Below are 25,073 nucleotides of genomic sequence, written 5' to 3'. Positions count from 1 at the left end.
GGGGAGGAGGAAGGAGAAGGGGAAATGGAGGGGGAAGAGGAGGAAGGAGAAGGGGAAGGGGAGGAGGAAGGAGAAGGGGAAATGGAGGGGGAACAGGAGGAAGGAGAAGGGGAGGGGGAAGAGGAGGAAGGAGAGGGGGAAGAGGAGGAACGGGAGGAAGAAGAGGGAGAGGACGAAGGGGAGGGAGAAGGGGAGGAGGAAGGGGAGGTGGAAGGGGAGGAAGGAGAGGGGGAAGGAGAGGAGGAAGAAAGGGAAAAGGAGGGGGAAGGAGAAGAAAACAGGAGGAACAGAGAAGAGGAGGAGGAAGAAGAGGGGAAGTACCAGGAGACAGGCGAAGAAGAGAATGAAAGGCAGGAAAGGCAGGATGGAGAAGGGTACAAAAAAGTGAGCAGAATGAAAGGATCTGTGAAATATGGCAAACATAAAACATATCAAAAAAAGTCAATTACTAACGCACAGGGAAATGGGAAAGAGCAGAGGTCCAAAATGCCAGTGCAGTCAAAACAACTTTTAGGAAACGGGCCACCGGGTTCCAAAAAGTTCTGGAATAATGTATTACCACATTATTTGGAATTGAGGTAACAAACCTTAAATGTGACCCGATTATGGCCAGCCAAACAATTTAAATGCCTTGCATATAACAGGCACTCATTACATGTTGTTAAGTTGATTTTATGTCAATTATTTTATGTGTAGTAAAAAAAAGCAACTGATGCAGCTGTGTTAAGGAGCCAAAGACAACAGGAGGCACTGGTGAATTTTGGCCACTCTCAGACTAAAATTTTGGTGTATTTCACCCCCAAATTATAAAACCATAACTAGAAAATATTAAAAGGTCATATCAGATTATTAGCAGGATATATTCATTAAAGGCAGCTTTAGGAAATAAGAATGTACTACAAGAGTGTTTTGTTTGTGTGTATAGATCATTCCATTTTTAAATGGCACAGATGCTTAAGGGCTATAAAAACTTCTAATTTCTTGTAAATATGTTAGCACTTTTTTTAAGTTAGTGATTACAGTTTACCTACTGTATCGAATAATTTTCTAATAATGGATGGTATTCTAAAACTCAATTGAGGCATTCACATTTTAAAGAAAGTATTGTCTTTTACCTTTTATATGTTCTTTTTGCAAAAATCTACAAAGTGACAGCTGTGTTCAGAGCTTAGCTCCCAAAAACGTGATCTCTTTTAGTTACTCTCTGTTCAGATGGCAGTATATCTAATGAAATGGTGATTAACTTAAATGTATAATCTGGAAATATGTAAAACTTGAAGTATTTTTTGTCCAGGCAAAGCTACTCACTGGGCTTCGGTTTCCTCATCTCTAAAATGGAGTGGATGAGATGATGTGATAACTGCAGTCCCTTCTAACTCTTAAATTCTTTTCATTCTCACAGATTTACTCTATCATTGTTATTCGTGTAAGAAACGTTTTAGGGAAGAAAAATTACACTTTAAAATTAAGTTAGTTTTCTATACAATTGTTTTCTAAGTTGTGACAGCTTTAATGTCTCTTGTCTTCTGTAATTTTTTATTTCTAAACTCCTGTCATTTCCAAGCTTTAACTGTACTTTATCAGAGCCTTCATTTCCGGTATGTGTTATATGCCCTCAATGTATTCATTGACTATTCTGTAATTTCAGTTTGTCTGTTGCTTGTCAGAATGTTTCAAGTAAAATAAAAAATTAAATGTATATAGTCAGAAATTCTTTGTGAAAAGATGAACTGTCTAGTATTAGATACTGAATTATAGAGAGGCTAGATTTCCACTAGAGTAATTACAATTGTCTCTTAAAATTGTCCATGTACGTGATGCAGCTAATTTATCTGATTGTTTATTTGTGGCTCCTTTTTCTTTCCTTCTTTTTTATCATACTTTAAGTTCTAGGGTACATGTGCACAACGTGCAGGTTTGTTACATATGTATACATGTGCCATGTTGGTTTGCTGCACCCATTAACTCGTCATTTACATTAGGTATATCTCCTAATGCTATCCCTCCCCCCTCCCCCACCCCACAACAGTCCCCGGTGTGTGATGTTCCCCTTCTTGTGTCCAAGTGTTCTCATTGTTCAGTTCCCACCTATGAGTGAGAACATGCGGTGTTTGGTTTTCTGTTCTTGCGATAGTTTGCTGAGAATGATGGTTTCCAGCTGCATCCATGTCCCTACAAAGGACATGAACTCATCCTTTTTTATGTCTGCATAGTATTCCATGATGTATATGTGTGTGGCTCCTTTTTCAACTGATTTCCTTTCATAGTCCCTTTTATATCCTGGACATGAGATATTTCTTATACTTAGTTTTATTAAGGAGGATTTTGATGATAAACTTCCTGTGAATTTTGTGTAGTTGAATTCTTTGCACATTTGATTCTCTGAGTAAGAAGGAATATGAGGAAAAGTCTAGAATCGTATTAAGTAAAGTATTTCCTAGGAGCAATTATAAATTTTACCTTAGCTGCAAGGATCTCTGGCAGCTTCCCCTAACTAACCAAATGTACTGATTTGGCATTGCAGTGCTTTACTAAATTCCACCGCATTCATTAAGGGTTAGTAGAAAAGAATTAATACTATGATAAAAATATATGTGCCGAACATGAACATGATTATTTATAAAGTAGACTTAAAATGATTAAATAAGATGGATGACACAGAGTTCATAAAGAAAAAAACCTCCAGGGAAATGAGAAACTCTTAAACTCTAGTTATTAATGTAATAGCTATGGGCATTCATCTTCTATTGAAGAGATAATCAGCCAGTAATACTGAAACAACGTTCTAAAATACGCCCATCTCAGTATTAAACCTGGTCTGTATGTCCATGTTTAAATAGCAGTTCTTCACATTTCCCTGACCAAAAATGTTTTGTGCTCTTTAGAAGTGGTAGTTCATGCAAGCATTGTTTTCTTGTGGAGAGCACTGGCCTCCCTAGTCACTTTGAAACCAAAGCCCTTCTTCTGGTTTTGTACTTTTGAGCTGTCTGAACCTGGGCTAGTCTCTTAGCTTGGCAGTCCTCAATTTCTTCATCTGGAAAATTATAGAATGAGAATGAGTGACCTAAGGGATTCTATAGGAACGGCAGTTGTTCATTACCAGCTAGAGCTCTGTCACACCCAGATTTTCTGCAGTTCCTTTTTCCTCAATAAAAAATCTTGAGTCTCATCACCAAAGTGACCCCACATTCAAACTAACTAGTAGTTATACTAAAGTAAGCAGTTATCCTAAACTATTAAGCACACACTAACTTTCTATGCCCATTGTTGGGCAAACATTTATTTAATAACATGTGGCAAGTCTAGTATCCTCAAAAAGTTTATGGAGAGGAGTGTATTGTGGGTTAGGGGTGCGTTGGGGTACAAAAGACCCAGGTCTAGCCAGGCTTTCATTGAGAGAAGTGATTTACATGTTTGTAAATTTTATATATCTTAGGAGAAAAAAAAAAAGGAAGCTTAAGAATGAGACCACTTTGGCCCTCATGAATTAACACTTGGTTACATAGATTAAAATAACTGGTTCCTTCTTTCTTGTTCCCATCTGCTGGTTGTTCAGGCTTTTATAGTAGTTTATCACTGATCATTATTGAGGGAAGTGTGAGTAGTATGTATAGAATCCATTGAGTTACGTTTCCTAATGAGGACTCTGGCTGAAAAAGACTTTAAGGTAAGCTGCAAAGGATCACCTACCACAGAAACTTCTGCTGCTGCTGCTGAACAGCAGCACTCCAGGTGAGTGCAACTGACATGTCTTCTATTATGTCACTATAGAGAAACTTGCTATACACTTACATAGCAAAAATAACATGTGACCATGGAAGAAGAAAAAGGCAAGCTTTTCTTGTTTCTGACCTGGAGAACTGAGTAGAAAGAGTGTTATTCAGCAAGATTGAGAATAAGGGAGCAGAAGCAGGTTTGGGAGGCAGTTTTTTACTATTGAATTTAGATTGTCTGTAGGAGATGTTCAGGAGGCAGATACATGTATGGATCTGGAGCTCACGGAGATTGCTGAGTATCGACAGCTCGTAGATGTAGTTAAAATTGGATTTGACTGAAAGGAAGTGTTCCTAGTGTGAATGGAGGAGAATTGAAGACAGAATTCAGAGAAATATCAGTAGGTAAGGGAGAGGTTGAAAAAGTGAAGTCTGGGAGCACCCTTACTAGGAAAGAGAGATGCCACCCAAGCCAAAGAAGGGGTTTCAGAGAGGAAGGAGTGGTAGTAGCTGCAGAGAGAGCCTCTCAGAGGCAGCCTAGTAGAGGCCCAGGGGCAGAACCCACATTGCCAGGAAAGAATGAGCTCCAAGAAATCTGCTCTGCAGAGAAATAGAATCAGAACTGTGAAAATTAAATATCAGATATAGATATTTAATTTTTTAAATATTTAATTTTTTTAAGCATATTTCTCAATTTAGGAAGGGAGATGTGTTTTCCAGAGACTTTGGTACTCTGGGGAAAAGATGATAAATTTTGTTCATAATTAATATATACATAAGAATAGAGTGTTATTGATGTGAGCTTATGAACCAAAAGAAAAATCTGCAATGCTTTAAACGTTAGGGAGGTGGAGGAAAAAAAAGATCTGTGAGAACAGCCATTATTATCCTCAAATGGGCAGGTTTGGAAACAAACATGGCCTCCAAAGTCCAGTAGAACTGAGTTAAAATCCTAGCCCTCCACTGATTAGCTGTGTGGACCCCTAGAAACGTTGTGGTGGTGGTGGCGGTGGTTGTTATTTGACCTTTCTGAGTCTTATTTCCCTCGTTTGATAAAGGAAGGGACTTTTGATGATTAAATTACCTAACACGTGAAACATAGGCACTCAGCAAATGGTAACCTGTATCACTCTAATTATACTCTGCGGTCACGCCAAGGTAGGTGCAAAGCTACACTCATGAATCTCCAGGTCACTAACTGATTTGCATGAGTTTAGTCCTGTGAACCTGACTTTTGTTTAAATGTAACATAATAGCAAAATATAAATTGGCTTAGAAATAGATCTCTGTGGGAATAAAGTAGATTGTAATAATGATAATGCTTAAGTATAAGGTGGAGTGAAACTATTATACACCATACATTAGTCAATAAATGCCCCTAAATATTTAAAGTGTATTGAAATGCTGATCACACTCATGTGGTTAGCCTAAAACGTAGGTGTGTTTTCTGTCACTGAACATTTCCCTCTGTGTCCTCACCTTGTTATCAAAATAAATAAAAATAGTTAGCACGTAAGGTATAGTCGTGAATCATGCGTTTGTTTATGGACAGCAAGAAAATCTTCTACGGAAAAAGAGGAGAAATAGTAAAGAATAAATCTGAAAATGAGAATAAAAATGCCTACCAGCAAGATATTCTATACTCTGAACATTTATTTGTGTAGGCCTGCTATCAGAGTCAAACTGGAATGTATTCAGTGGTGAGAATACAGGATTAGGAATGACATAAGGGAGTGGTGCCTAGAAAGAAGGAAGAATTTAAGAGATTATAAAGTAGTATTATTGGCCAAGAATTTGGAGATCACAACTGGCAGCCCATGGGTGCAGTCTGGCCTGCAGACTTATTTTGTTTGGTGCAGTTACTATTTTTTTTTAAATCATATTGGTTGCCAACATTGAAATGTCAGGAGATTTTACATTTAAAAAATGTTTCTTAACCAGGCATGGTGGCTCGCACTTGTAATCCCAGAGCTTTGGGAGGCTGAGGCCGGAGGATTGCTTGAGACCAGGAGTTCAAGACCAGCCTGGGCAAGATGATAAAAACTTGTCTTTACAAAAAAATTAAAAGATTAGTTAGGCATGGTGGCGTGCACCCTGTAGTCCCAGCTACTCAGGAGGCTGAGGTGGGAATATCGCTTGAGCCCTGAAGGTCAAGGCTGTAGTGAGCTGTGATTGTGCCACTGCACTCCAGCTTGAGTGGCAGAGTGAGACATTATCTCAGTAATAATGTTTCTTGGACTTTTGGAAAGCCTGGGTCTGGGAGCATCGCACTCTGTGGCAACACTGACCTGAAGCTGAGCTGAGGCTGGCCCCCCTCTCCCCAGTTCCCATGGCTGCTTCCCTCACTGGCCCTGATGCTGGGCTCCTGGCTCACAATAAAAGGATGTATAGAGGACACAAAAACAAATAAGTGGACGTTTTAAGTGAACTATTTTCCAGTGATAAGATCTGGGACATTATGGGGAAGAAAAGTCCAAACTTTTTGTTTTTTGACAGTCGCACACTAAGAATTGTATCTTACCTTTTATGGAGGGGCCTTTAAAAAATGATTTATACTTACATACAAATATTTAGTATTTGCTCATATGTTACTTTTCTCTGTAATGTTTTTAATCTTTACACAAACCCTCTGAGGTAGGTATTGCTAATGTTATTTTTCCATTTTACAGGTAGACTATAAAATACATTCACTGGGTGCCATGCTCAGGCCATGAGTGATTAGATTAAGGCTTGGAAAGCAGTGCTTAGGGCTTTGTATTTAATGCCCTTCCCACCCCATACTACTGCTTCCATGATTTTCAGTGTAGTTAAAACATGAACTTACATGTTAACTTTTCCTGTCCTAAAAAAAAAAAAAAAGCTTGAAATTTTGGTTTTTCTACCTGATACAACTTAAATACAAAGTTTTATGCTATATTAACCTATCTGGGAAACATTTTCTGCCCTATATGACATTGAAGCATACCAGACATTCTGAATTATAACACAAAATTTTATACTTTATAGTTCTGGTTTGTTTTATTACTTAAAAAAAATTATAATACCCACAGACAAAAGTGCCTGTCTCATACATGTATTGCTCAATGTATTTTTCACAAAGTCAGCACACCCATCACAAACTGATCAGCATCCAAATCAAGGAAAAACACAGTACCAGCTCCCCCAGAAGCTCCACTTTAACCCCCTTCAGTCATTTCCCACTCCCAGCCCCACCCCCCAGCCCCCATCCCAGCGATCTCTCCTTAAAGCATGCAATGTAATTGTGTTCTTAAGTAAAGGGAGACCTCAGTAGGAACCTTTGCTCTCTTGATCTGTTCCTTAAGAAATATGAAAAGTGTTGCCTTGGACCAGACCAGAGTCTGCACCTGACTGTGCCATGCCTGACCAATGAAACAAAGGGTCCTTTTGTGAGAGGTCAGGCCCATTCACTTCTTTACCGTGATCCTAATGCAAGACACAGACGCATACTGACCATTTCAGACTACCTGTTTACATCTTATATGGTTCTAGTGCCAAGAATGTACTTAAACTTTACCCTTTCTTTTTATAAAATGACAGTATTCTGCCAGTCACTCCCAAATTGTTTCAGTTTAAAGGTAAGTGCTTTCTGTGATTTCAAGTAGTCGTCCAGATGTGTTTAGAATAATTTTAAATGTGCTTAGTGTGAGTGCTATGTGATTTCTAGCACTAGAAAATGTCATTTTCTAACAGCTTTCTCAAATTTAGAAAATGATATAGTTCCAAAAGTTCTTCATTGTTATAGATTTCTTAAAGTTAATGAGTAAAATTGTAGTTTGTTATGAGTGTTTTACTTATTTCTAAAATAAGGTAAAACTCCCAAGTGTCTTTTTATAATAGCATGATACTATCCTGTGGTTACATGAATACCTCAGTTAACAAGCCCAGTTGGAGTTTACCCAGACGCTAGGTTAGCCAAGCTTTCTAAGTAATTGAGGATTATGCTGGGAACACAGCTCACTGATCCCTCCCTCTGTGAAAAGAGAGGCATAATCTGAAATCCTCTGTCTCAGGAGCGCTGTTCTTTTTAGTTAACCTTTCGTTTACTTGTATTTATGAAGACAACTATCAGTCATAAGTCTTAAATCTAGTAATCTTCCCATTCCCTTTCAAAGTGAAGTTGTTTCTGATAATTTTAGCTACCCATAATGTATACCTGGCTAGGCATGATACACAATACAAGTCACTCAAAGGGGAAAATCAGGCCAGGCGTGGTGGCTCACGCCTGTAATCCTAACACTTTGGGAGGCCGAGGCAGGAGGATCACCTGAAGTCAGGAGTTTGAGACCAGCCTGGCCAACATGGCAAAACCCCGTCTTTACTAAAAATACAAAAATTAGCTGGGTGTGGTAGTGGGTGCCTGTAATCCCAGCTACTCGGGAGGCTGAGGCAGGGGAATCACTTGGACCCAGGAGGTGGAGGTTGCAGTGAGCCAAGATTGTGCCACTGCACTCCAGCCTGGGTGACAGAGCGAGACCCTGTCTCAAACAAAAACAAAAAACGGGTGGTTGGAATCATGCAGACAAAAACAAAGCTTAAAAGTAAATGGTAACTACCTCGTGTTAACCCTACCCAGTCTAATCAATCATCATTTGAAATAGCTGTCTGCCCTGGTACCATGTTCCTTTCTCCCACATTCCTCTCTTGCATACATTGCCCCATGACCTTGGATTAACCTAAATCTAGTTCTTCCCGAGTAACTTCTGAAACTCATTTTAAAATCTCAAAGCTTTATTTACTTAGGGCTTCCTGTCCTCAGTGGGAATGCTATTAGGCCACGCCTTTGCAAATTGGCCTGAGGATGACACTAACGTTTATTACTAAGGTGTACTGTATAAACATCCTCTTCCTAGCCTGGACTTTCGCATTTTATTTTTTTTTTATTTTTTTTATTTTTTTTTTTTTGAGACGGAGTCTCGCTCTGTCGCCCAGGCTGGAGTGCAGTGGCCGGATCTCAGCTCACTGCAAGCTCCGCCTCCCGGGTTTACGCCATTCTCCTGCCTCAGCCTCCTGAGTAGCTGGGACTACAGGCGCCCGCCACCTCGCCCGGCTAGTTTTTTGTATTTTTAGTAGAGACGGGGTTTCACCGTGTTAGCCAGGATGGTCTCGAACTCCTGACCTCGTGATCCGCCCGTCTCGGCCTCCCAAAGTGCTGGGATTACAGGCTTGAGCCACCGCGCCCGGCCGCATTTTATATTTTTACCAGAAGAAAGGTGAGTTAAATTTTAGAGGCATTGTTTTCCAACCATGATTCTGTCAAGTATCAATCAGGCTTTATCCTTAGCCAAACAGCCACTAGAAAGCTGACCACCGAAAGCTAATTACAGTGTTGAAGGGGATATGGTCTGAAGCAAATATTGCCGAGGTGAACTTTGTACAAATGTTATTTGAAGGAGTAAATGACACTGATTACTGCTTCACATATTTTGGAAACAGTTATAATAGACTATAAATAAAGTTATAACTTTAGTGAAGTGTGTAAATGAAAAGTATGGGGGGGGAATCTAATGAGAAACCTAACATCTTAATGACAATAAGAGTATTTCACCCAAAATTAGAAAGTTAAAAAAGAATTTTCAGTGTAGAATAAAGGTTAAAACTACTATTTTCTGCCTATACTTAATAAGCATTCCATGATTTACTATCAGTCTATCAAATCCATAGACAGGTTCTTTTATCATTTGGATTAGCTGGCCAGTAGCCAGATAGAACAAGTTCTGCCTCTGTTTGGTTTTCCTTCTGTTTTTAATAACCATGAGCAAACCATTTAAACTGTCTCTGTTCCTTTATCTTTTATCCTGGAATGTAAATAATTACCGTCCTCATGACGATCAGTGAATTGTTCTTCTGAAGTGATTCTAAATCCCTATATTTTGGAAAATGAACATAATATATAGATATGATTATGTTATAATGCTACAGTAGACAGAAAGCTTTTTAAACTTTTCTCAAGGTTAAAAGCACTCTGAGACAACCAAGAAAGACTATTTAATTTTTTTCCCATTGTAACCTTGCCATAGGTGCTAATAAGAATTTTGGAAATCCTAGTCATTGAAATAGAGTGGCATGCGTAAAATCCTTGTTAATATAGTAACTTGATATTCAGCAGAGATTATGCAGTGTTCTTTGGCTTCAATATTCGAATTAATATTTTTATGGTTTTTTTAGATGACACAAATTATTTGACAGCAATATCAAATCCCTAGTTCTTTCAAAAGAAAGTCTTACTCTTCTCTGATGGTTAATTTTGTCACAGGATCATGAATTTTCTAAAACTGAGGAACTACAACTGGAAGACGTGGATGAGGAAATTAATGCTGAAAATCTGGAAAGCAAGAAGAAAATTGTGGGAGATGATGAAAGTGTTCCTACAGGTTCCCACAGTAAAACAGAAGGAGCAGAAAGAACCAGTGATGATAGCTCAGCTAAAACCATTGAAAAGGTATGATGCTAGGTGCTTAAATCCTGACATCCTGGGAGAAAACATACAGGTTCTCTAGTTTCTGTAGAGGACAGATCCCAATTGCCTTTGGGATCAGAAATACTTCCATGAATATCTTCATTCATGTGCCATAGGAGAAAGGCTTTGTCTTATTTGTGAATTAAGCAAACTTTGTCTCTAGCACACTTTCTAGAATGCTGCGTGGTAGCATTCCACCTCCTGCATGAGTGGAAGTAGAGTGGTATGGGCCAGGATAGTACAGTGTTGGGAAATTAACCAAGAAGTTCAACACTCAGTCCTTGAAATGTTGAAAGTGCAAAGTTAGGAGCCCTGGCACTTTTGGCAGAAATGGGTGTGTATGTAGATGCGCACTTGTGTATGTTTTCATGTGTGAATGAATGAAAGTTGGTGATAGCAGTATTTGAAGTTGTGATCAGTTCTTCAAAGGTGCAGCCTAGACAAAAGTATGTATAGAAGGAATAGGAGAAGATATCACTAAGGAAGCAAAAATCACCCTGAAAGTGGAGCTAGAGATGCCCAAAACATAATCTCTTCCATTGTCAGTTTTGACCGAGAGTGACCTTGCTAGGAGATAGTTGGTAGGTTTGAAGTCATTTATTTGCTAACATTACTCTGGATTAACTTCAGAAGTACGGAATTCCGCAACCCAAACTGAATGACATTGTACTGATTCATTTTTGTTTTCATTTTTTTAACCTCTCATGCAGAACACTGAGTTAGTCATAACTTCTAGTTGATGAAGCACTGTCATCATTGGTCTGTGCAAGGCTCTTCTCATGCAAATGTATTCTCTTTTAGCTCCATTCCCCTTCCCCTTTTTCCCTAACATAGACAACCACTGAAACATTTTTGTCGTTTTATTTGAATGTGTACTTATGAAACACGTTTTATGTGCATACATGTTTAATTTACAAATTGGCATTGTGCTAAAGGTCATTCTTTTCCTTGGTTCCTTCTTTATCCGAGACTCCTTTCTCTCACTAAGAAAAAAAAATATTCTAGCAGTTACTGTTTTCTTTAGGAAGAAGAAAATGATTCTGTTTATAGGAAACATTTATGAGTTCAGGTTAGGGTGGTCCTTAAGATTATTTAACATAGCAATCATTAAATACCAATTTGACACTGTAAAATGTTGAGACAAGTCGTATGCCAATTAGCGTTCATGACTCTTCTTTGAGGAGAATTCTTGAGTCATACAGTTTTTTTAATCACACAATTTTAAGCCAGGAGGACATTTGCAATCAGTCAGCATCTAAGACCCCTTGCTTTACAAGAGCTCAGCAAAGTGAAGTAATTGTCACATGTTTATGTCATTAGCTAGAGGCAGACTCTGGAACCTGCTTAAAGATTCAGACTAAGTTTTCTAGAACAGCACAGAAATGTTTTTTGTTATATTGCTTTGTTACTGTTTATAGAAAGAAAAAGCCAACCTGGAGGAACGGGCCATTTTTGAATACAATGAAAACCCAAAAGGTATGAGCATGTTTGATAACATACATACATACATACATATATATGTGTATATATGCCATAATTGGGTAATTATAAGCTTACATATAAGTTTACATATATGTTATAATTTTTACTGTCATGATCCTCATAACAAGCTATGAAATACATGATACAGACTTATCTGTTCTTATATATAACCACCACAGCTTCTTCACATACAAATATTTGCATTATTCATGGCTACTTATGTGTCATTGTTAAGGATTTTTTTTTTTTTTTTTGAGACAGAGTTTCGCTCTTGTTGTCCAGGATAGAGTGCAATGGCGTGATCTCGGCTCCTTGCAATCTTCACCTCCCAGGTTCAAGTGATTCTCCTGTCTCAGCTTCCCAAGTAGCTGGGATTACAGTCATGTGCTACTACGCCTGGCTAACTGTTGTATTTTTAGTAGAGATGGGGTTTCGCCATATTGGCTAGGCGAATCTCGAACTCCTGACCTCAGGTGATCCTCCGGCCTTGGCCTCCCAAAGTGCTGGGATTACAGGCATAAGCCACCGTACCCAGCCGGTGTTAAGGAATTTAAGTAGCCTTTTTACTACCTTTTCTCTCTTTATTAAATCAGTATTATTAAATCAAGATTTTGCCCCAAATTCCAATTTATATCTCTAGTGCACACTGCCAGACTCCATTGCCCAATCAAGTTGGGACTACTGGGCTGGCCTAAAGCTACAATGGCCACTCAGTTATTTACCCCGAGGGCCCAGACCTTAGTCTCTTACCATAAACACTGAAGAGAAGTCCTTTCCCAAGCCTACCTATTAGTGTCAGAGAACAGGTGCTGTGGAATAGAAGCAACTGTGATTGCCCTTGCCATCTATATAATCTAGACCCAAATCATCTGTGTTTCTGTAGTACGACTCCCACATTGTTTCCACACCATCACACTGCAGTATGCATTTTACTGTGTTCTCATAAAAAAATAACTATCTGTAATACTGGATATCTGATCTAAACTTAAGCTGAAGAATGAATAGTTTCCTTAATCCTATTCCTTTTAACTTCTGCCACAAGAGTTTTACAATATTTTAAGCAAGTGTTAAAAAATGTATCACCTGTAAGTATTCTTAACATATAGCCTAAAGCACTACAAAGAAATTAAATATAAGCTTTAAGTAGTTGATAATATAAAATTACAACAATGCATGTGCTTCACAAGTATACTTTAAAGATAATTATTCAGATATAGAACATGTGGATTAATTTGAAACAAAAAATAGCATGTCCATTTGAGTACAAAGAATGTAATTATAACTAGGTTAATTTTTAAAGTAATTTGTATTTTACAGAAGTCTCTAACATTTACTATTACCTTTGTAGCTGTATTTGGATACTGGTCATCTAAACATTTACAACTTTGGTGAGGTCATTCTGGGCTTTTCACTTTACCTCAACTTTTCAGGAAATATGCAGTGTAGATACTGTCCACTACTCCGGGGGTGAGCTCTCTTCGTATTACCCCACAACTCAGGGTTCATAGAGTTTCACTGAGAGCATCAGGTCTTTTCTTTTCCCTATTAGTTAAAACTAGTATTTCTGAATGATCCAATTGTAGGATACATGCTTGATGATGCAGAGAGCAGTTCCTTAGAAATCCTAGAAAATAGTGAATCAACACCAAGCAAAGACATGAAAAAAACACAGAAGGTAAGTGAAATGAATTGTCTTTTTTAATGCTAAGACCAAAGACCAAAGTATTGAATTGTTCCTTTTACTTTTCATATGGCGATCCACATAATGTAACTATCTTAGTGTGAGTTTTTATGGCCCCAAAACCTGAAGAATTTCAGGTGATGTTACGTAATTTTTAATATACTACCTTTCCTTTGGTTAGCATTTGAATGAAGATCTTCTTTTCATCCTTTTACTTTAACTTATGTTTTAGATGTGTCTCTTGTAAATGGCCTATACAGCTGGATTTTGTCTTTGACATTTTTAACATGCATACCTAAAATCTAAAGCTCATCAGTATTCCTATCTTTTTTCCCAAATAATGCCAGGACCTTAGAAGAATTTTCTTGCCTATCATCTCTTCTTTCTTATTTTAGAAGTCATGGTACCCAGTATTTAAAATTTTTTAGCATCACAAATCATACGTTTTTAGTAATTTTTATACTTTTTTTTTTTTTTTTTTTTTTGAGACGGAGTCTCGCTCTGTCACCCGGGCTGGAGTGCAGTGGCCGGATCTCAGCTCACTGCAAGCTCCGCCTCCCGGGTTTACGCCATTCTCCTGCCTCAGCCTCCCGAGTAGCTGGGACTACAGGCGCCCGCCACCTCGCCCGGCTAGTTTTTTTGTATTTTTTAGTAGAGACGGGGTTTCTCCATGTTGGTCAGGCTGGTCTCGAACTCCTGACCTCAGGTGATCTGCCTGCCTTGGCCTCCCAAAGTGCTGGGATTACAGGCTTGAGCCACCATGCCCAGCAGATATGGATTTTCAAATTTTAACTTACTTGGAATTTATTATGACTCTTGAATCTGAGAATTCATGTCATTTGTCAAATTTTTTTAAATTCTCATCCATTATATATTTGAATATTTTCTCTCCCCCTCTTTCAAATTCTGATATAAAACTTTTTATTTTATGGTACATGTCTTTTAATATCACCTTCATATTTTCTATGTGTAAGTGATATTCTGGGTAATTTCAGGGCCTTCATCAATTTCATAGTTTCTCTTCAGCTGCGACTACTTGCCTATTTAACCTACCTATTAAGTTTTAATTTCAGTGACAACATCTTTCACATTTTAAGTGAAGTTGTATTTTTGTTCTTTTTTAAATCAATCTGGTCTTTTAAAATCAGTATCTTGTTTTGTGTTTGTTTTTTTTTTTAATTCTAGTCCTTTAAGCACACTGAGTTTACATTCCGTATTTAGTAATTCCAATGTCATTCTTAGGAGTCTAAACATGTGTGTTGCTTTGGCTGACTTGCTAATGGTGATTTGTTTCCATATGTGTTTTGAAATTGCTATTTTGAGTTCATGTTTCACTGGGACTTTTTTTGTGGAAATCCTTTAAGGCCTCAGTTAGGGTAAATCCATCTATAGAGAGTTTGCATTAGCCTTTATTAGCTCTGGAGTGACTGAGGGACCACTTTAAGTTCATTTCTCATTTAACAGTTGACCACAATGTTTGTAAGTAGACTTATATTAAGGGCATAGTACTTAGAAGGTCCTCACATTATGTAGGGTTCCCCTCATTTTGTGAGATCAAATTGTTTCAAAGTTAAAGGTCTAAGTTATGAGTCAGCAGATGCTATTTCAGTTCTTAATCACCTCTGAGGCTTCCTGTTCCTTCTTTCTTTTTTGGTCTACAAGAATTTCCCTTAGTTTTTGGGGAGATTGCCTGCACATTATAAAATTATATTTTTTATATTTAATCAGCATTTCTTGGTATTTTATAGTAGCAGACTTTTTGAAGTTGTATATTTCTTCACCTTTTGAAGTTGTGTATTTCTTCACCATAGCAGGAACAGGAGTTCTTCCATTTTAATCCATAGATCCTTTTTCTAGACTCTTACTTTTTGCATTACCACTTTTTGCCCTAGTTTCTCCACTCTTTAAAGCTGGAGGTAAGCTATTATCATTAGCACCATTTTTATTTCTGGAAGAGCCAAGTTTTCACCTGGTTTTTGTTTCCTGCTTTTTGTTTTGGCATCTTGTCAAAACCATTATTTGTGTTACCACTCTTCAAGAATCCTATTTTCTTCCTGGCTACATTCTCAAAGGGCCTAAATCAAATGAAACTTTTGTCACCTTCATTTCTTCTGCATGTGGCCCTGTTGGCCACTCCCTTCTTGATGTATTTTTCTCTCCTGACTTCAGAGCTGCCTAGTTTCCCCAATTTTGTACCTACAAACCTTGGTCCTCAATTCTAGCTCCTCTTCTGCCTGCCTCTCACTCTGCTCTTTTTGTCTCTTTTCTTATATTCTGTTTTCTACCTGCCTAGAATCTCTGGGTTATGGGGGCTACTTTCATCTCTTGCTTATATTCTACATATCTGTAGCCCCAGCCTCCCCTGAGCAGCAGCTCCACATATTTGACTGCCTACTCAGACCCACACACACAGGCTCACACAGCCATCGTTTGGCAGCACTAACTTTTTTTTTTTTTTTTTGAGATGGAGTCTCACTCTGTCGCCCAGTCTGGAGTACAGTGGCACGATCTTGGCTCACTGCAAGCTCCACCTCCTGGGTTCACGCCATTCTCCTGCCTTAGCCTCCCAAGTAGCTGGGACCACCACCCCTGGCTAATTTTTTTTTTTTTTTTTTTTTGTATTTGTAATAGAGATGGGGTTTCACTGTGTTAGCCAGGACGGTCTCGATCTCCTGGCCTCGTGATCCGCCCGCCTCGGCCTTCCAAAGTGCTGGGATTACAGGCGTGAGCCACCACGCCCGGCCAAGCAGCACTAACTTTTTGCCAGAAGTTCTCATGTACAGGAATGGGGAGGTACATCATTCTCCTTCAGAATATTACAATAGAAATTCACTGTAGCTGCCATCACTGAGAATCACAGATATGTCCTGAAAATTACCCCTCCTGGATACATTTAAAAGTTACAGTAGGTAATATTCTAATTTTAATATATTTTTTCTCTTACAAACTTAACAAAGTGAGACATTAAATTTGTTCTTTGAAGAAAAAGATAATATATCACCAAGGTGTTGATGGTGTTGAATGTTAGACCCTGAGAGGTCTTGTGGTTTTAGGGTGGAATCCTGACTGCCTTTTGGTGAAAGGAAAAATACAGATGCTAAGAATGTACCTTAGTACATGTGGTACCCCATAAAGAGATGATGAAATCATGTTCATACTTGTTGAAAATGATATCCCCTAAATACTGTTAAGTGAATGTTTCACTTATGGAAATGAATATTTGTGTGTGTGTTTTTTTCCTAGATTTTTCTATTCAAAAGGGTCCCCTCAATAAATCAAAAGATGGTCAAGGATAACGATGAGCCGCTCTCAGAGATAAAATCCATAGGAGAGCAGATCATTTTAAAAAGCGATAATAAAGATGCTGACCAGAACCGTGTGAGGCAGAATCATCAGAATATTCCACCAGCAAATACAGAGAGAAGATCAAAATCCTGTACAATACTATAAATATATATTTATGTTTTCACAGTCACCAAGTGTACTGTAATTTATACTTGAAAAACGTTATAACTTATGAAGGAAAGTTTCTGATAGTAATCTTTTAAAGATATAAGTCAATATGTTTTATTCGGCTTCTATCAGTGTGACCAGTTTTGATATTTATTTATGCTAATATTTTTAACAAGTGGTTTCAAAATATGTGTATCTCAAATTCTCCCTCAAGTGTTGTGGCCTTAACTGTTCAGTGTTGCAATAAAAAATATATTTTTATACATTGAAAATTGAAATAAGATATTTCATAGCTTTACTAAACAATTTTACTTCTTTATAATTTTATAAGGCAATATTTGCAATCTCATGACACTGTAACAGTTTTTGATGTATTTACAGTTTTTACAAAACTGAGATAAAATTGTTTATAATGAACATATTTTAATAAACTATATCTGGTCAGTTCCACTGTTAAAATTGATGAGTATTAATAAAATTAGGAGGTGCTTGGCCTTAGCAATTGACAAAATGGGGGCAAAAATAATTTTAAAATATAGAAGTATGCAAAATGCATTTACCCCTGAGTAAAGAAAATTTCATTGCAACTGTATAAACAGTACATCTTGTGGACAACTGAGTGCAGAAGTTTCTTTCTTTGCTTCCCACTCCTTTCTTTTTCTTTTTTTTTTTTTTTTTTGAGACAGTAGCTCTGTCACCCAGGCTGGAGTGCAGTGGCACAATCTCGGCTCACTGCAACCTCTGCCTTCCGGGTTCAAGCGATTCTTCTGCCTCAGCCTCCCGAGTAGCTGGGACTATAAGCACACGCCACCACACCCGGCTAATGTTTGTATTTTTAGTAGAAACAAGGTTTCACCATATTGGCCAGGCTGGTCTCGAACTCCTGACCTCGTGATCCGCTTGCTTCAGCCTCCCAAAGTGGTGGGATTACAGACATGAGCCACCGTGCCCAGCCCCTACTCCTTTCTTTAGGGAAGTGACTTGCCATGAAAACATTGCAGATTATGTGGTATCATCTGGAGTGTTTGACCATTCCACCCATCACCACCATAGGAGAGGTGAACATAGCTAGGCTTGCTCATTTCAACTGTCTCTGGCATTGACAGTAGTAACCACATTTGGTTCAGTCACACAGTGCTCTGCCACAAAGAATAGGAGTGATAAAGCTGCTAAGTCTTGTGTCATTCCATTTTTGTGTTGCTATACCTGAGGCTGGGTAATTTATAAAGAAAAGAGGTTTAATTGGCTCATGGTTCTGTAGGCTGTACAGGGAGCTTAGTGGCATCTGCTCAGCTTCTGGTGAGGCTTCAGTTAGCTTGTACTCATGGCAGAAAGCAAAGCGGGAGCAGGCACGTCACATGGTAGGCGAAAGAGGAAGCAAGAGAGGGAGGGTGGAAGTGCCACATTCTTTTAACCAACCAGATGTCACATGAACTCTGAGTGAGAACTCACTCATTATGGGAGAGGAAGGCACCAAGACATTCATGAGGGATCTGCTTCTGTGACCTAAAGACCTCCCACCAGGACCCACCTCCAACATTGGGGATTACATTTCAAGGCGAGATTTAGAGGGAACAAACATCCAAACCACATCAGGTCTACTCTGATAGAAACATTGTTTGTTTATGCTCTCAGGTACTACTTACTCAATAGAGCAAACTATCTTCATTTTCCCCATTCTAACTTGTGAATAGAACATTTTCTTCTTTAGTCACAGTGACATTGCTCCATTGAAACGAAGAACAAGAAACTTTGTCTTTGCATTTCATGCACAGGGGTTGTAAGGATGTTAGTTCAGAATAGATGTGATTTTGAAATCTTAAAAAATAGTCTTCTGTGTAAATGTTACATTTAGTAGAATTTTAATTTTATTAAAGGTAAATATAATAAAAAAGTGGCTATTGCAATGACAATACAATATTGCAAAAATACTAAAATGTAAACTACAGGAGTCAAGTGGAAGTAAAGCTCACAAGTGGTAGTAAGATATGCCAGTTGTGGTAGGCAGAATTCTAAGATGACCCCCAAGGTTCTCACCTGCTGGTGCCACATGCTCTCAATGATCCCTTCCTCGTGAGTGTGGGTTGGACCAGTAAATATGATGGCATGTCACGTCTTTGCTTAGGTTACATATTGTGGAAACGAGAAAAGATTTTGCAGATGTAATTAAAATTCCTTGTTAGTTGACTTGAAGTTAAGCAAAAAAGAGATACTCCTAAGTGGCCATGACCTAATCAGATGAGCCCTTTCTAAGAGGCTCTAAAGGTCTGACATGGAAGAAGTCAGAGAGATTCAAAACAGCAGAGATGCTCTCCTGTTGGGCTTGAAGAAGCCAACTGCCATATTTATGGAGAGGGCCATGTGCCAGGGAGTGGTGGACAGCCTTTAGGATTGGAAGGCTTCAGTCCTACAACTGCAAGAAATTTAATTCTGCTAGCACCCAGTGAGCCTGGAAGGGGAACCTGATCCTCAGATTGGACCACAGCCCCGGCTGGCACCTTGATTACAGCCTTGCGAGACCCTGAGCAGAGGGCCCAGTTGGGCAGTACTCAGACTACTGACCCATAAAAACTGTGAGATAATAAATACATGTATCTGTCCACTAAATTTATGGTAATTTATTGTGCAGCAGTGAAAACTAATAACACTTGTATTATGGGACAGAACCTGTCTGTATGGTGGCTTCCTTCATCAAAGCCAACAGAGAAGGGTCAGTAGAATCTGCTAACAAGACAGAGGTCATAATTTTAGGTTACATGATCATGAAAGTGACATCCATCTTTGCCAAATTCTGCTGGCTAGAAGCAAGTCGCAGGTCCCACCCACGCTCAAAGTGAGGGGATAGCACAAGGGCATGAATACCAGAAGGCAAGGATCGTAAAGACCATCTTAGAACCTCCCCACTGTACTGGTCATTTGGCCAGTCATTCAAAAAGAGAAAGGGACAGCTTAGAGACCAAGGAAATCAAATAGCTTTTAGGCAAATAGCTTATTTCCAAAGAAAGGATTAAGTCCAAACACTTGGAGGAGGTGCATGAGACAAACCTTACCAAGCAGATGAAGTATCCCTGCTTTGTTAGAGGTCTCAAAACAATTTATACTTTTTAATAAGGTGATTTGTTGAAAATCATCAATACCAAGAGATAATTTTAATAAGGGTACATACTTTTATAAAAACCACTATAAAACCATACCAGCCATCTGCCCTTGGGCTTTGAATACTTGTATTATATTTCTTTTCTAGATTTGGTTCCCTATCTGGCATTTACATTGAAGAAATACTTACCAAGTATCTCCTGTATGCCAGATGTTATGCCAGAAACTAAGAAAACAAGGTTACAGTTACATGTGAGTGAAATGAAGAAAATGGGGTGTGACTCTGATGATCAGTAAGAGATATTATGGCAATTTAAAAACCTATTTTCTAAATGAATGGACACTAAACTTAAAAAATATCTGAGAACTCTTTAAAAATACAGAAGAGATAATTGATAGAATTGAATATAATGATCAATTTATACTAGTTTCAAAAATAAATGGAGTTGCATTTACTGATAACTTATTTATTTGAGACAGGGTCTTGCTCTTATCACTCAGGCTGGAGTGTAGTGGCGCGATCTCAGCTCACTGCAACTTCTACCTCCCGGGCTTAAGTGATCCTCCCACCTCAGTCTCCGAAGTAGCTGGGATTACAGGCATACACTACCACAAGCAGCTAAGTTTTGTGTTTTTTTGTAGAGTTGGGATTTCGCTATGTTGGCCCGACTGATCTCGAACTCCTGGGCTCAAGCAATCTGTCTGCCTGGGCCTCCCAAAGTGCTGGGATTACAGGCGTGAGCCACCGCTCCTGGCCGCCCTTACTGATAACTTTATAGCTTTACAAAAAGTTAAATGATTTCTTCTAATCCCCAAACTACTCATATTTGTTATCTTTCCTATTCATTCCTTTCTCCTCTCTATAATGGTATTACTTTACACTTTCTTACTGACCTTAATGGGACCTGAAAAATAGAATCCATTGACTTGAGCATTAGGGAGTCATTGACATTGTTCAGATATATTATGGATCAAATGTTAAATAAGTATTAATTTTTTAAATATCAGCAGTGATAAGATTCTTAGGTCTTATAAAAAAGCATGCAAATCCATGTCAAAACATTTAAGATCAAAGAAAATGTGATATTCAAAAAGTTCCTCCTTATACAATAAGAAAATGTAGTTTTGAAAGGTGCTTTTATATAATATTAGTTTCCCAGGGCTGCCTTAACAAAGTACTACAAACTGGGTGGCTTAAAACAGCAGATACGTGTTGCCTTGCAGTTCTGGAGGCCAGAAGTCTGAAGTCACGGTGTTGGCAGAGCCATGCTCCCTCTGAAGGGACCAGGGAAGGATCTGTCCCAGGTGTCTCTCCCAACTTCTGGTAGTCTCAGGCATTCCATGGCTTACGGATGTATCACTGGAGTCCTTTGTCTTCATGCTATCTTCCTTCTGTGTGTATTTGTGTCCACATTTCCTCTTTTTATAAAGATACTAGTCGTAATGGATTAGAACCTACTCTTAAGTATTCCTTTTAACTTGATTACCTCTCTAAAGACCCTGTTTCCAAATAAGATTACATTCTGAGTCACTGGGAGTTAGGACTTCAACATATCTTTTTGGGGAAAAGAAAATTCAGCCCATATCAGTGCTTCAGTTTGACAGCTACACATCATACCAAGAAAACCCTTCAGTTGTTTATAGTGTCTAGTCTCCTAAATTCTTTCGCTAGAAACTCTTGCTAAATCCTGGATTTTTAGTGATATGTCTCCAGTGGAGGCACTTTGTGATGTTAAAACTTTCATTTAATGTATTTCCAGTTACATCAAAGCAGGAATTGTCAGGGTTATCTTTTTCAGTATCCTAGACACAATGAGCAAGTATTAAATGTTAAGTGATGACTAAACAAATGATCACATTTACACTTGTAGTGTTTGGACAAGGATTCGGTTCTCAGAAATTTGTGCACACATGCATTAAGGTTAAATTCCATTTTTTAAAAATATTTGCCATATGCTTCATTGCAGTACAATTCTGTTACCCGTACGCTATTAGAAATCCATAGACAGAAAACAAAGTCCTGTCTCTTCCAACAGAACACCGTCAGAAGCATCCAAAAGGGAAACATTTGGTCAACTAGTATTATAATCATCAGGGTTGGCAACAAGAAAGAAGTTATTGTCACAGACCTCTACCCACAGGAGACCCAAGTGGCCACAGGATTAGAGAGAAGATGCAGAATACGCATTGTGGGACAGAGCCATACTGATTTCTGTATTATGTTCCTCAACTTCAATTCAGAGATTTTCTGCCCACTTTGATTTTGTGAGGCAACCAAAATCGAAAGTATTTCTGTACTTGGTATTTCCTTTTGCCGGGGCCCATGATTTAAAGATTTCTCATCTGATAGTAGTTCTTTACAAAGCTTAGAATACCGGCCAGGCGTAGTGGCTCACACCTGTAATCCCAGCACTTTGGGAGGCCGAGGGGGAGGTATTACTTGAGCCCAGCAGTTTGAGGTCAGTCTGGCCAGCATGGCAAAACTCCATGTCTATGAAAAATACAAAAATTAGCCAGGCATGGTGGTGCTCACCTGTAATCCCAGCTACTCAGGAAGCTGAAGCAGGATAATTGCTTGAACCTGTGAGGCGGAGATTGTAGTGAGCCAAAATCGCACCACTGCACTCCAGCCTGAGTGACAGCAAGACTCTGTTTCAAAAAAAAAAAAAGGCTTAGAGTATCTTTTTAGACAGAACTTTAACATGTGCTTTACTTTTTTACCTTGTAAGAATAAGAAACTAGTAAGTAAAAAGAGGAGGCAAATCAAAAGGTTGGAAAAATCTTCTCAGGAATGAGGGAGATACTTTATTGAATTGAACAAAGAATGCATTTAAACTAGGAGTCACATAACTAAATTGTTTTCAGTGGCTGGGCAGGTAAGCACGTTGGAGCTGCTGTCGGTCTGTTCTAGCTGGCAATTGCTCTGTTTCCCAGTATTGTGCTCTGATTGCCAGCCCCTCAGCTGTTTTAAAAAGAAGCTGGAAATCTGGGTTTTTATAGGGATAACTCATTCACATACACACGTGTGTATGCGTGTGTGTGTGTGTGTAAACTTAGGGCCAAACCATAACTGCAGGCTGAATTTGGCTCTCAGGGGGCCAAGTTGTGACCTCTCTTTTAAACAAAGTACATTATTTTGGCTAAAGAAAGTAGTTTACAAGGAAAACATGTTGAAATAGACCCTGGATTTATCTCAGTTGTAAGCTTTCCTAATTTGATCTCAGATTTTAAGCAGGAAGGGAGAGTTAAAGAATTGACTAGAAAAGTGATCATTCTACTAAAGTAGTTGAAGTTTCCTGTTGCATACAGATGCATACTAAGCCTTCTTTGGAGTGTGGGGAGTCAGGATCATGAGGTAGTGCAACTGTATTAAACAGTGAAGTAGGATGTTTCTGTTGGAAGAAGCTACAGTAAAGTTCAGAGACAGCAGACAGACTTGATAAGCAGTCCCTCTAACAATTGTGACAGAGGACTACTTTGGCATAGTGTCACTGTACAATACTAATCACCAAAAACATCAGGAAATGTTATCCTAGCCCTGAAAATATTCGCTAAAACTACAACATGAAAACGTATCTGGCCACAGCAAGCTGCATTCCCAAATAGTTCCACTTCTATTTTCATCTGGTATGTATACTATGTTTATTATAATAGATGAAATGTCTTAAGTAGCAGTGGGCTAGAGAAATGTATCTAACCCTAAGGAATGTGTAAGTGACAATAAGACACTTTTTATTTTTACTTAAGAAAGATCTTATCTGGTTCAGTGGTAAAAATCTGTCCCATCCTGCCTAACATGGTGAAACCCTGTCTCTAGTAAAAATACAAAAAAAATTAGCCTGGCGTGGTGGAGGGCGCCTGTAGTCCCAGCTATCGGGAGGCTGAGGCAGGAGAATGGCGTGAACCTGGAAGGCGGAGCTTGCAGTGAACCAAGATCACGCCACTGCACTCCAGCCTGGGTGACAGAGCGTGACTCCGTCTGAAAAAAAAAAAAAAAAAAATCTGTCCCAAGGTGAACACCTTTTCACCTTTTTAATATTCTAGAAAATCTTTTGAGTTTTAGAAGCAGTTCGTCCAAGTAATTTGTTCAGAACCTGTCAAAATAGTAGTACACTACTTTTAAAGTTTGACAGAATTTTCCCTGTGAACACAAAGCTTATTACAGCAGAAAAGTTTTCTGTTGTATTGTTTTTAGCCTATAATTACTTAAAAATCATTAAAACTCTGTGCATATGAACATGTGATTTTATATTTATAGGTAACATATGTTACAACTTGCCATCAGATTTATAGTGACTTCTTAATTATTGCAATTATTTCATTTAGTGCATATAGCAATTAATTAGAAAATTAATATAAAAGTTTAAACCAATTGGAGAAAACTTTAAGCAAAAGATAGACGTATAAGTTGTTTTTCTCAGTAATTACTAGATGATATAAGACTTTAGAAATTGGCCGGGCGCGGTGGCTCAAGCCTGTAATCCCAGCACTTTGGGAGGCCGAGACGGGCGGATCACAAGGTCAGGAGATCGAGACCATCCTGGCTAACACAGTGAAACCCCGTCTCTACTAAAAAATACAAAAAACTAGCCAGGCGAGGTGGCGGGCACCTGTAGTCCCAGCTACTCGGGAGGCTGAGGCAGGAGAATGGCATAAACCCGGGAGGCGGAGCTTGCAGTGAGCTGAGATCCGGCCACTGCACTCCAGCCCGGGTGACAGAGCGAGACTCCGTCTCAAAAAAAAAAAAAAAAAAGACTTTAGAAATTAAAGCTGGAAAATTTACTGTAAATATTAAACTTGTTTGTTTAAAATTAGTCTTGTGGTTTTTAAAAACTTTTATTTTGAAATATTTCAAATATACAAGAAAGTACAATATAATAAATACCCGTGAACTCATCACATAGATCTTTCACTTATACTTTGCTATGTTTGCTTCATGTTTTAGCTAGACATCCTGACATTCCAACCCTAAATACATCAGGATGCATGTCAACAAATGACATTTTGTGCATTGTCCTGTGTAACGACAATGCTCGTATCTTGCCTAACAAATTTAGCAATAATTTTCTAATGTCAACTGCTACCCAGTCTCATTCACATTTCCGTTGCTCTTCTCAAAATGTCTTTTACAAGCTGGTTCATTTAAACTGGAAATCAATCAAGGTCTATG

The 25,073-nt window shown here is 38.6% G+C and overlaps 1 protein-coding gene across 1 annotated transcript in view; it reads left to right on the top strand.

Annotated features, from left to right (window-relative positions):
• RPGR (retinitis pigmentosa GTPase regulator) overlaps positions 1 to 17,257 on the top strand; it is a 60,115-nt gene extending 42,858 nt beyond the window's left edge. Inside the window, exons 15-18 of the mRNA XM_011942636.1 lie at positions 9,988 to 10,173; positions 11,610 to 11,667; positions 13,257 to 13,348; positions 16,598 to 17,257. Coding sequence (XP_011798026.1) covers positions 9,988 to 10,173; positions 11,610 to 11,667; positions 13,257 to 13,348; positions 16,598 to 16,804 — 543 coding nt within the window. The 3' untranslated portion in view covers positions 16,805 to 17,257. The remainder of the gene's footprint in view (positions 1 to 9,987; positions 10,174 to 11,609; positions 11,668 to 13,256; positions 13,349 to 16,597) is intronic.
• Positions 17,258 to 25,073: the final 7,816 nt, after the last annotated feature.

This window comes from Colobus angolensis, unplaced genomic scaffold, assembly GCF_000951035.1.
Source record: "Colobus angolensis palliatus isolate OR3802 unplaced genomic scaffold, Cang.pa_1.0 Scaffold103, whole genome shotgun sequence".
Classification (NCBI taxonomy): Eukaryota; Metazoa; Chordata; class Mammalia; order Primates; family Cercopithecidae; genus Colobus; species Colobus angolensis.
The sequence above is the reverse complement of the archived record's forward strand: the minus strand, read 5'-3'. Positions and strand labels throughout refer to the sequence as shown.